This window comes from Pseudochaenichthys georgianus, chromosome 20 (genome assembly GCF_902827115.2).
Source record: "Pseudochaenichthys georgianus chromosome 20, fPseGeo1.2, whole genome shotgun sequence".
Taxonomy (NCBI): Eukaryota; Metazoa; Chordata; class Actinopteri; order Perciformes; family Channichthyidae; genus Pseudochaenichthys; species Pseudochaenichthys georgianus.
Genome location: NC_047522.1, coordinates 14,264,212 through 14,277,052, shown reverse-complemented (window position 1 = coordinate 14,277,052; position 12,841 = coordinate 14,264,212). Strand labels below are relative to the sequence as shown.

The following is a 12,841-nucleotide window of genomic DNA, read 5'->3' as shown; positions in this document are numbered from 1 at the left end:
AAAGCTCAATGTGTGTGTGTGTGTGTGTGTGTGTGTGTGTGTGTGTGTGTGTGTGTGTGTGTGTGTGTGTGTGTGTGTGTGTGTGTGTGTGTGTGTGTGTGTGTGTGTGTGTGTGTGTGTGTGGTGTGTGTGTGTGTGTGTGTGTGTGTGTGTGTGTGTGTGTGTGTGTGTGTGTGTGTGTGTGTGTGTGTGTGTGTGTGTGTGTGTGTGTGTGTGTGTGTGTGTGTGTGTGTGTGTGTGTGTGTGTGTGTGTGTGTGTGTGTGTGTGTGTGTGTGTGTGTGTGTGTGTGTGTGTGTGTTTGTTAGGGGAGGGGTGAGGGACGTGACCTTGGAAAGATATTGTTATAAGGTAAACAGTAGGGCTGCATGCTCTAGCTTTGCTGCTGACCTGCTAGGGCATGGGTTTTTTTTAAGCATAGTTTTTCTCTAAATCACCATCTTTTGAATGGTAATCTCGCAAAGTTCATCTACAGAAAATTGTTTTATGAAAAGGTCCTTCTCACACTCTTATTTGTATGCTATTGCTACATTTATTTTGTTAAATAGGACCAAATTAACTCGAACACTTTATGTGTGACCTTCCCTTGCAGAATGGTGTTTATGCAGACATTAGGCACGTTCACACACCGGAGTACTTTCCCCGTACTTTTCCCGTACTTTTCCCGTTTAGTTCCGTTAGTACCCCTTATGTCGCGTTCACACCAAAAAGAGTACTTATGGCGCATTTCCACTGTAGCGGGTAGCCCCGTTTAAGCGTCCTTAATCGTCCTCAAGCGGCCAGGCCAGTTTTTGGTGGCCTTTCCATATAGCGTAGCACCGGCTAGCGGGTACTTTTTCCTTCTTTTTCCGGCCCCATAAAATCGTGGTTCTATCAGGCCAGGGCCAGGGCTGAACTAGTGACGTCAACACTCTCGACTGCTGATTGGTCAGAGAGAATCGTCACAAGATCGCTCGCGAGATCATCCCTAGCGTCGCATATATATCGAGAAGCAAGCTTGCAGCATTTTTATACACAGCATTTTTGTAAACGGAGGAGTGTCATGTCTCGGAAACTTATCATGAAAGTCTATTCTTTATATTAGTTTTGTCATGTCCCTTGGTTCTGTCTTATTGTAAAAAGTATTCCTCCTCTCGTTTCAGAACTCCATGCTCCCCGCCCCTATGTGTCTTCTGTGTTCGTGATTGGTTTCCCCGCCCTGATTGTTTCCACCTGTTCCCCTCACCTTGTGTATATATTGTGTTAGTCCCCACCTGTCCAGTGCCAGTTAGTTTCTTATTCATGACCACGTTCAAGCCTGCTCCATGGTCGTATCCTGATTTCTCAAGATCACGATTTTTGCATTTAGTTTGTCCTCGGAAGAGTGATTTTGTGTTTCTTGTTTTTGTTACTGTGTTAATTCCAGTAAAGTCTTTATTTGAATACCACCCGAGTCTGAGTCTGAGTTGTGCATTTGAGTTCATGCCTCTGAGTTCACCCCTTGACAAGGAGCTACAACAATGGCAACGTCAAAGAAAAGCACACCTTCCTACATCTCATTGGGGATGATAAAATCCAGCGGGAGCTCGACGGGAGCCCCGCCTACACTGCGTTGCTACCCCAGGTCCTTAACTGTAATGGAAATGCGCCATGGCCTCGGACGGCCAGTGAGGCAGCCCGAGGCCTGATTGAGGACGCTTAGGGACGCTTAAACGGGGCTACCCCGCTGCAGTGGAAATGTGCCATTAGTGCCGGGAACTTTTACCCTTATTTTTAGTGCCTGCTGAGAGGTGGTACAAAAAGTGCCCCAGTTCTGATTGGCTGGTTGAATTGCAAACCACGCCCCGTAAAACTCTGAAATGTTTTGTAGAGCCGCCATTTTATTATCCTCGCATTAGCATTATTAGCATTAGCATTCGACCAGCGCACAAACGCAGAGAGACTAACTTATGGCAACACAAAAGAAAACATGGGAGCGTGAAGATGAGGAGGTGTCGGCATTCTGGCGATTTACTCGGAAGGCTTCAGTAGACTTCCGGCCGGGGACTTCGGGTGGCAGTATACGCCGTGAAGTTGTTTGCGGTCTGCCAGTAAACCCAAAGCAGAAGAAGACGAAGTGACGTCTGCGGCTAATTTGCGTAATCTTCCCTCAGGGAACTTATTCCGGTGTGAACGCGATCGGCTCTTAGTTCCGTAGGGGAACGGCTTCACAACACTTTTTGGGAGTTTTACGGGGCGTGGTTTGCAATTCGCCCAGCCAATAGAAATTGGTACTTTTTTGGTACTTTTTTGGTAGGCCTACCACCTCTCCAGCAGGCACTGAAAATGGGGGTAAAAGTTCCCGGCACTAAGTACTCTTTTTGGTGTGAACGCGACATCACGGGTAGCCTACTAACGGAACTAAACGGGAAAAGTACGGGGGGAAAGTACTCTGGTGTGAACGCGCCTTAGATATATCTGCTATGGGGGGGGGGGGGGGGGATTTTCTTGGTACGTGTTCACTATTTAAAATCTCCTTTTGTCTTTGTTTTGAAGTGCAATGTAAATAAGGTATGCTTCTTTGTTTAATTATGTATTCATTACTTTTTATTATTATTGCTCTGACATTACATTTCACTAGATGACAGTTAGTTGATATCTAATATTAATGCTATAAAATGCTATTTGTAGGCAAATCCCTTTTCACAATATAAAATATAACATTGTATAGTAGGTCATAGCAGAAAGGGATTTAGTCATTTAGATAATGATACACATTTATGGGATGTGTTTTGTTGAAATCATCCGGTTTATTACTACCTTAAAGCACTGTCATTAACTTTCACAATCAACAAAAAAAAAACCTGCATCGTCTTTCTGTCTCTCTGCCAAAGTAAAGTTAATATCCAATTATAGCTAATGGATTGTTCTCATAGTTTATTCAGAGCATCCTCCTGCTTTTCCCATTGTTGTTCGCTTCTGGGAAGTTGCTGAGGCGGCGCCAGTTATAACTTAGGTAAACTGTTTTGTCTGATGTTATCTCACTAATGACAAAACAGAAGCCAATCAACAATAGCAAGCATCCGAAGGGAAGAATCATGGGCAGATACATTGTGTCATATCATTAAAATGTACCTTAAAAAAACAGAAAAAGTTAGAGCAAGTATAGAACAATATAATTAATATAATTAATGTATACCTGAGTATTAATAATGTATCCATTCTTTTATTTTTAATATTATTAATGTATTACTATTATTTTATAATGTATGTTCGTATTTGTCCTATGTTATGTTAATCTATATGTACCTAGATGTGTTTATTTTTGTTATGTATGGTTTGTGAATATTTTCTTAAAATGCAAATTAAAAAAATGGAATAAAAAAACTGAAAAATTCACCCTCTTGGAAAGTATATCCTCCTGGTTATGTAATTCTTTGTTTGTTTACCTGTTTAATTACAGAGCACCTGTTACATAACAAAATGATGAATATGGCAGGTTGACTACAGTAGGCTATATGAGGTACAAATTAAAAGCCACCTAAAACAAGTCCTGTCCCACTAGGCGCCACTTGTTGCATAAATAAAGATGGTAAAGGAAGAGAAAGAGGGGGAGGAAGAGGGTTAAGAGGATGCAATCAGGATGAGTGCACACAAAGTTCATTTGGTGTTTTTAATCTAATTATACACTCTCCTACCTGTCTTTGTTCAGCATATATGCACACATACATACATAATACACATGCACTTTTTTACTGACTGATCCCCCAGAGAAAAGGGAAGGAAATGTTTTCTTACGCACAATCAGTTGATGACGGTGCAATGTTTCCTGTTTTAAAGACCTCTGTCCAGCCGCAGCCTGTAATCCCACTGTATCCGTGATAATGTATCTAAGGGATGAATGAGCCATTCATGGGGTTTGCTGATCTTTGATGGGTCATTTCTGTTTATGGCTAATTATTTGCCCAACATAGTGGGATCTCAGCGAAGGACAAGATTTACCCACATACCAGCCTGTTAATTTGTCTATAGACATAACAGCAACACAGGGCTAGTGTCAAAGTAAAACAGTCTCCCCCAGCTGATTCACGGCGGTGGGTGGTCATTTGCAGCCCCCTGCTGGAGAGGTATGTTTTTGTCTAGAGAGGGAGCGGATTTCTTTTTGTTTTGTTTGCTTGTTACTTTATTTTATTTGTATTGAAAGGACATACTCTTTTTTATTGTAATCATAGTCAAATGAAAAGTGTATTGTGTGATGTACATGTTGTGTTCAAAGACTGCAAAAATAAGACCTGTATGGCTATTAGTTCAAATCGCTCATTTATTTGGTTTGATAAAACAATGTCCAGTCAAAATAAAAATGTTGTAAAAATGTTGTGTGTTATTTATCTGCGTCTATATTAATTTGTATGACAACTTTTGCTGCAATTTTAATTGTAGGACTACTGTACTATTTTTACAGGGTTTGAAAAAATGTAGATTGAAATAAACAAATTAAAAATTAGATGATGTTTAAAATATGTCGCCGACACATTTACATAAATAAATAAATAAAATTGAAATGTACTCCCCACCCGCCCGGCATAGCCCGCGTTAATAATCGAACACACCCAACACAAAGATCTTGCCCATAACCTGAAGCTCAACCAATCCGTGTTGTCCGAGAGAGACCGGGTCACAACTGATTGGCTGAAATCCCAGCCAATACATTCTGACAATTAATTCACATTTCCGCATTTTTAACCAACATACTTTTTCGTGACGTTAGTGGTGCTGTTGAATCCGAATTTTTAAAACATTTGTTTTGAACGTTTGTTCGTAAAGTTTTACACCAACCTGACAGCTGTAGTAAAGTGAGATGCAGGGTATAAGGTGAGGACTTGATACATTCACGACAGTACTTAATCTGTGTAAATATCGTACGTTCGTTTAAATTAACCATACATGGGAAAATAGCCTAATTGTAGAAGACTGTAATAAATTCATTACTACATAATAGTGTATGGTAGGTCGTGTTTCTTTAACTTAGTTGAAAGTAAATTAGTATTTGTTCTAAGCATATTTACTTTATATTATCTTGTGTTACACACATTCAGCTGCTTGAGTCAGCTAAAGTTAAGCAACAGTGATTTCCCAACTCAACAGAAACCTCTTCCGGTCGGCCTGGTCCTCTGCTGAGAGGCTGGAGGACAAAACTGTTGTCATCACTGGAGCCAACACTGGTATCGGAAAAGAGACAGCCATTGACCTGGCAAAGAGAGGTGGGTTTGACACATTATACTGGTCCTCACATCAAATATTAAGATTGATCTAGCTCTGTAAAAGGCACTCTTGCATCATGTAGTGTTTTACCACTTCTAAAATGTGTTGACATTGTTGCTAATATATACCACAACAATATTGAGTATGGCTTCACATCGAGGGAAATATACACATTATTTACTACTAAAACACTACTAAGCCATATTCATGTTTTTTTCACTTTGTCCCAACACAGGGCAGTTATACCAAAGTAATAAAGAGGTTGACATTCACACAAAATATTAACTGCTTAATGTGAAAAATGTGACTGGAATGACATTGAATTAATTTGTGATTAGATTTGAATAGAGGTCCTACAAAAGAACAATCAAAGTACATCTATAATATATATTTATAGAGAGCCAAATATCTATATAAAATATCAGATAATAAGACATAGGAATCTGATCAAGCCAGCGATGGTTACCTGAGAGATGTGGACAATCAATTGTACACATTTTGGTCTGTAACCAAACAGTAGTGGAGACAGGTACCAAGCTCTAATAAATTACGAAAGTTAAGGGAAAATATAACATTTAAATTACATTAAATATTGTCTAGTAAAATGAATGTGAAACTTATTTGTCCCTCAATGTGAACATAAGTCACACATATTATTATTTCTTTCATGTAATTTAATATATTCATGCAGGTGCTTCAAACAAGTATACTTGCATGACATCAGTTGGATTGGATTGTAAAATCTGCATCCTAAACTAAACATTTCAAAAACCCAGTAAATTGAGTTATATTTTCTTTTAAAAGGTCTATGACATAGAAGGAAAAAAACACACTTCTTACTTCTAAGAGGTTAATAATGTCTCTCCTAATTCCCCTTAATTATTTTTGTAAACTACACATAATGTACACCTTTTGTCACAAGGGGGTGCTCTTCACCTGCTTTTATACTCACTGCTGTTTATTCTTCTGTTTAGGTGCAAAGATCATCATGGCGTGCAGGGACATGGAGCGAGGGGAGGCCGCTAAGAAAGAAGTCATCGAAAGCTCGGGCAGCGAAAATGTCCTTTGCATGAAACTTGACTTGGCAGATAGCAAATCGATAAGAGAATTTGCTGAAGCCATCAACAAAGGTTAGCCAATATCATCCTTAGGAATCTGTAAACATTTAAGATCTTTGAAGCCACACAAATATAACTTCTTAATGTTGTTTTGTACAGATGAGCCGAAGCTAAACATCCTCGTCAACAATGCTGGTGTGATGGTCTGTCCATATGGGAAAACAGCAGATGGCTTTGAGATGCAGATCGGTGTCAATCACTTTGGTAAAAAAAAGAACGCTATGTAGTGCTCTTAAGTGTGTCATGAGGAAAGGACTCGGATAGAGATGTGAGTCAAGCATGGCCTGTCCTTGTCGAAATCCAACACAAAATATATGATTTGACACCAACATATTAGTATTATGGAGTCATGTTCTTACTTGTCAAAATCTGCATATACTTGGCGGTTAGGTAAGCAGAGCTAATTGTATCAAAGGATTACAATTATTTAATTGTTCTATCATGTTGCATCGGTCAACTACTGACACTCAAAGGTTTGCTTCACTCCAGTTTTTCAAATGGGAGGGATCAGAGCACTCAAAATTATTCCCATACTTACATGTAATGTCCACCAGGAGGCAGACTTGCAAAGCTTTATTCTCCCTTTATGTGTACTTCCTAAATCAAATATATTTTAACAGTACTTTGGTTTTGATATAACATTTTTAATAGGTTACTTTAGAAATGAAAAAAAAGCATACATTACTGATATCACTTTGCTATTACTGTGTTTTATACTGGGGATAAAGATCCTCTTGTCACTTTTGAACCTCAGCCCTTTTATTATGCTTTATTAGCATCATATGCTTTATTAGATCAGTAACATCCATCCATCCATCTTCTCCCGCTTATCCGTGGTCGGGTCGCGGGGGTAGCAGTTCCAGCAGAGAGCCCCAAACTTTCTTTTCCCTGGCGACATCAACCAGCTCTGACTGGGGGATCCCAAGGCGCTCCCAGGCCAGCGAAGAGATATAATCCCTCCACCTGGTCCTAGGTCTACCCCTTGGTCTCTTCCCAGCTGGACGTGCCTGGAACACCTCCCTAGGGAGGCGCCCAGGTGGCATCCTAACTAGGTGCCCGAACCACCTCAACTGGCTTCTTTCGACGCGAAGGAGGAGCGGCTCAACTCCGAGTCCCTCCCTGATGACCGAACTTCTCACCTTATCTCTAAGGGAGACACCAGCCACCCGGCGGAGGAAACCCATCTCGGCCGCTTGTATCCGCGATCTCGTTCTTTCGGTCATGACCCATCCTTCATGACCATAGGTGAGGGTAGGAACGAAAATGGCCCGGTAGACAGAGAGCTTTGCCTTCCGGCTCAGCTCCCTTTTCGTCACAACGGTGCGGTAAAGCGACTGCAATACCGCTCCCGCTGCTCCGATTCTCCGGCCCATCTCACGCTCCATTGATCCCTCACTCGAGAACAAGACCCCGAGATACTTGAACTCCTTCACTTGGGGTAAGGACTCATTCCCTACTTGGAGTGGACAGTCCATCGGTTTCCTGCTGAGAACCATGGCCTCAGATTTGGAGGTGCTGATCCTCATCCCAGCCGCTTCACACTCGGTTGCGAACCGATCCAGTGAGTGCTGAAGGTAGCAGACCGATGAAGCCATCAGAACCACATCATCTGCAAAAAGCAGTGGTGCAATCCTTAGTCCACCGACCTGCAGACCCCCCCCCCACGACTACGCCTCGAAATCCGATCCATGTATATTACAAACAGGATTGGTGACAAAGCGCAGCCCTGGCGGAGGCCAACCCTCACCGGAAATGGGTCCGACTTACTGCCGAGGACCCGGACACAGCTCTCGCTTTGGGAGTACAGAGATTGGATGGCCCTGAGTAGAGACCCCCTCACCCCATACTCCCGCAGCACCTCCCACAGTAAGTCCCTGGGAACCCGGTCATACGCCTTCTCCAAGTCTACAAAACACATGTAGACCGGATAAGCGTACTCCCAGGCCCCCTCCAGGATCCTTGCGAGAGTAAAAAGCTGATCCGTCGTTCCACGACCAGGACGGAATCCGCATTGTTCCTCCTCAATCTGAGGTTCGACAATCGGCCTGACCCTCCTTTCAAGTACCTTGGAGTAAACTTTCCCGGGGAGGCTGAGTAGTGTGATGCCTCTGTAATTGCACACACCCTCTGATCCCCCTTTTTGAAAAGGGGGACCACCACCCCGGTCTGCCACTCCTTCGGTACTGTTTCCGACTTCCACGCAACGTTGATGAGACGTGTCAACCATGACAGTCCCTCAACACCCAGAGCCTTCAGCATTTCCGGGCGGATCTCATCCACCCCCGGGGCTTTGCCACTGTGGAGTTGTTTGACGACCTCAGTGACCTCCCCCCGGGAGATTGGCGTTGATCCCCCGTCATACTCCAGCTCTGCCTCTAACATAGAGGGCGGAGTTGTCGGGTTCAGGAGTTCCTCAAAGTGTTCCTTCCAACGTCCCAACACTCCATCAGTTGAGGTCAACAACGTCCCATCCTTACTGTACACAGCTTGGATGGTTCCCTGCTTCCCCCTCCTGAGGTGTCGGACAGTAACATCTACTGCTCTTAAATATTTATTGGTGTGGAATTTATTAGAGCTTGCTACACTCTAAAATGGCACCCTGGGTAAGATAAAGGATAGTTTATGACATTTGTCCCCGTCAAGGTGTATCGACCACAGATTGACTAACTTCCTTGTCTATAAATCTGGTCTCTAAAATCTATGTAGTTTGTCTTGGGCAAGGTCCAAACACAAGTTTCTCACACTTCCAATCAAACATGTTTTGTAATACATTATACATCGTTATACATTGAAATGATAAAGAAGTAAAGATAGCTTTTTTGGACTTTTTTTCAATGGTAATGACAGAACTTTAGCAACATAATTTCCCAAATCTTGGATTGATCAACATGATGCTTTTTCCATTGTCTAGCTGCCCAGTTTTTATGTTTGTTAGTACTGTTTTTTTACTTTGGTGTAGGTTTCCCGAGCAATTTGTCAGTTACAGTCCCTCTCAGTTGATAGTTAGTAGTTTTAAGTAGCAATATTCAAATATACTGACATGCCCTTATGATCTCAGAGTGTCTGTTTAACTATCCTTAAACTTAGACATTTGTCACTCATCACAACATCTATTCAATGCAGTGTAGATTCTGGATACAAACCTATTGGTAAGGGACATTCAGCAGCCATTCTGTAAAGTATATGAAGCTTGGAAATGTAGATCAAAAGTTAAATTCCTTAATTATTACTTTTGCATCATAAGGTGCCTTTTACCGTTTTCTAAATGTATGAATTGATTGTGAAAGTCATGTCCTTGTTCTCCAGGCCACTTCCTGTTGACACATTTGTTGATTGACCTGATTAAAAGATCGGCACCAGCCAGGATAATCACGGTGTCCTCCATTGCTCACTCCTGGAGCTCCATGAATTTGGAGGACATAAACAGCGAGAAGAGTTACGACAAGAACCGGGCCTACTCTCAGAGCAAGCTAGCCAATGTCCTCTTCACCCGCTCATTGGCTAAGAGACTAGAAGGTGAGCGTCATACCCTCATATCCGTGATTTTATGCATTTGTTGTACTTTCTTTCTATTATTCACACATTGTTTCACTCCTGTTGTACGGTGACATTCATTTGATGTCTTTCAGGCACAGGTGTGACGACATATTCTCTACATCCTGGAGTCGTGCAGACAGATTTATGGCGTCATGTAAACGCCCCTACACGGGCCATCATGAAGATGGTCAGTCCTTTCACCAAAAACTCTTGCCAGGGAGCTCAGACGAGCATTTACTGCGCAGTGGAACCATCACTGGATAAAGAGAGCGGTGGATATTACAGGTAGATTTCTACAACTCATCAAATATTTCTTATAAACAACATCTGATACCATTGTTGAGGTCAAAAAGATAACTGGAAGTGAACAAGTAATAAGTAATTGCTTTATTGTCTACAAGTTGTGACAACACTTCAAGAAACAATTCTCCTTTTTAGATAAAATAAATGATAAAAAGGGTTTTGTTTTTGTTGCATATTAGGGCCATTCAAAAAAATTATGGAGCTGAGGGAATTGTGTAATATTCCGAGAAGACACTAATCTAAATTAAAGTTGTAAATTAACATTTAAAAGCTCAGAATTTTTTTACCAAATTAAGCTGTTAAAAACTTAGTTCCTTCATTTGGGAGCAAAACAACTCAGAAAATACGCTTCCTGACTTTAATCTTTAAAATTGTGTGTTTTACTCTGATTTAAACCCCTATTTTATAAGTTGCTTCCTTTTTTCAAGATTGGCAATCACAGATCTTATAAACAATATATATTAACCCAAGGGGTAACATTTTCATTATGGGCATGGGCAATTCAGTCTTACCTTAACATGATATATCTAGTTAGATTTGTTTGTGACCGGCACTATATAACAGATAGATGGCTTTGTTTATTACCCATCATACTTAGAAAAGCAGACACTGTTATGTTTTACTTGCAAATGACATACTTTTCCAGTATACAATAGTTGGCTTGTAGATAAGATTGTATTAACAAGAAAGCAAGAAGTTACTATTTCCCAATAAGTTATTACCTAAGATACGTTTTAAATAATCACTTTCAAGTTAAGAAATATGGATTGAATACTATCTGATTGAGCCATAAACTCATTCTGTATTAAATAACCTGCACTGAATGTATGAAAGAGATGATTTATCAATATTTAACGCCACTCTTATATCTTGTAATTTGTCTTTTCATACAGCGACTGTGCTCCTGCCAACTGTTCAGCAGCTGGTAAAGATGACGTCGTGGCGCAGAAGCTGTGGGATATGAGCTGTCAGATGTTGTCGTTAAGCAACCTGGATATAGAATAAGTGTTGCTTTTCTCAATATGTTTCAATGATAGTCTTCCATTAAAGACATTTCATAATCAGCACTTTTTCAGCACTTCTTGGGTGTTTCTGTTTAACATACAGTATTTGCACAAAATGGCATTACTTCCTATTAAGTAAATACTAATATACCATGTAAAGTATGTAAACGAAGTTTGATTTAAAGTACTTTTCTTTTCCTTTTGATAATAACTTTCTAGTAATATTTGGGGAAAAACTGTGGAATAGTTCACTTAATGTTGCACATTTGTTAACTGTATTTTCTGCTATTAAACCTGGTGTTGACCAATCAATTATTTTGTTTTGTTCCTTCCTGCACATCATTTCAATTAACTGAATACGAAAGGGCATATTTTTGGCCACCTTCATACTTATTTACAATAGACAAGAGAAACAGGTAGCACCACATATTTTGGTTTAATATCTGTTATCTCTTATATTTTGTTTGATTTATGTTTGAGAATAAAAGTAGTTTAGACTTGAAAATTCAACTGGAAAGTTAATCACATTATTTTGTGATTGGCTTTTAATTAATTTTCCTGGCTGTCGTTACAAATTGATCTCAACAAACGCCTGGAAATGAACCAAACCTAAATAAAGAAAGAAAATGGTGGCAAGGAACCATCCCTTTGCCCACTACTCCTGTTCTCTTTGTGGAGTCTTTGCCAATCTTTCAACTCATAGGTGATTTAACTGTTTATATTAGATCTTTGCTTGATCAGGTTGTGATAAAAACACCCCAGTCAATAACTTTAATACCGCACTATGATCTGTGTGACTTTAGTGGACTGATCAACAACACTCTCACTCCATAATCGTCCAGGAGCGACGTTTGGTCAGTGTCCGTGGCGTGCAGTTGTGACGCTCCTTCAGCTTCATAAAGGGACGCAAATAGCTTTCAACTAGGGTGACCAGATCCCAACAAACCAAATGTGGGACAAGGAGTATGGTTGTGTGGGACAATGTGGGACACCCTCTCAACAGCACCCCCCAACCCTCGGAAGAAAAAAAACGTAACAAATATATAACAACAGAGCAGAAAGTGAAGTCAAAATGCAGTTTTTTAGTAAAGAAAAGTAAACTAAGGCTAACCAAGGCAGCAGGCATTATTCACTTCAAGTGTTTAGAAATGCATCTTCTTAATTCAACTAGTGTATTACCTGTACAAGTAGGCACAACATAAATGAATAGATAAAATAAAACCAACACTGGCCAGGAGGGAACAGAAACATAATAATACATACAATAAAATACCTTTCAGTTTTGTCCATCACAGCAACAGAAGGTGGGCCCCCACACACAGTGTGTGGGCTATTTTATCACCTAGAACCACTGGTGTCTTTGACTCTGTCAAACAACTCTCCACAGAGGCAGGGGCAAGCACCAGGGGCGGATCTACCGGGGTGGCATGGGGTGGCAACTGCCACCCTAAACAATAGCCTTGCCACCCCAGCTGCCACCCCAGTTGGCATCTTTGTTTTGAAAGAAAAGTTGTAGCTCATCGGACATTTATGAGAGAAAGTCTCTAATGTCCGAGTGCAAGTGAATGCACCACAAGATGCACGTCATGGTGGCGAATTCACTTGAACAGGACGGCGCAAAACGAGAAGCCTTTCGGAACCAAGCACTGAAGGAATGAGGT

At 40.9% G+C, this 12,841-nt stretch overlaps 1 protein-coding gene across 1 annotated transcript; it reads left to right on the top strand.

Moving 5' to 3' along the window:
* Nucleotides 1–4,678: 4,678 nt before the first annotated feature.
* LOC117465929 (retinol dehydrogenase 11-like) lies at nt 4,679–11,492 on the top strand. The gene is made up of 7 exons (XM_034109032.2): nt 4,679–4,828; nt 5,102–5,217; nt 6,193–6,348; nt 6,436–6,540; nt 9,643–9,852; nt 9,966–10,158; nt 11,070–11,492. The coding sequence occupies exons 1-7, from the start codon at nt 4,815–4,817 to the stop codon at nt 11,179–11,181; spliced, it is 906 nt and encodes a 301-aa protein (XP_033964923.1). The 5' UTR covers nt 4,679–4,814; the 3' UTR covers nt 11,182–11,492.
* Nucleotides 11,493–12,841: the final 1,349 nt, after the last annotated feature.

Excerpts from the sequence above, each read along its gene's own strand:
- LOC117465929 (XM_034109032.2), top strand. Across the intron at positions 5,218-6,192 it reads CATTGACCTGGCAAAGAGAG|GTGCAAAGATCATCATGGCG; the intron begins GTGGGTTTGACA and ends TCTTCTGTTTAG. Across the intron at positions 9,853-9,965 it reads ATTGGCTAAGAGACTAGAAG|GCACAGGTGTGACGACATAT; the intron begins GTGAGCGTCATA and ends GATGTCTTTCAG.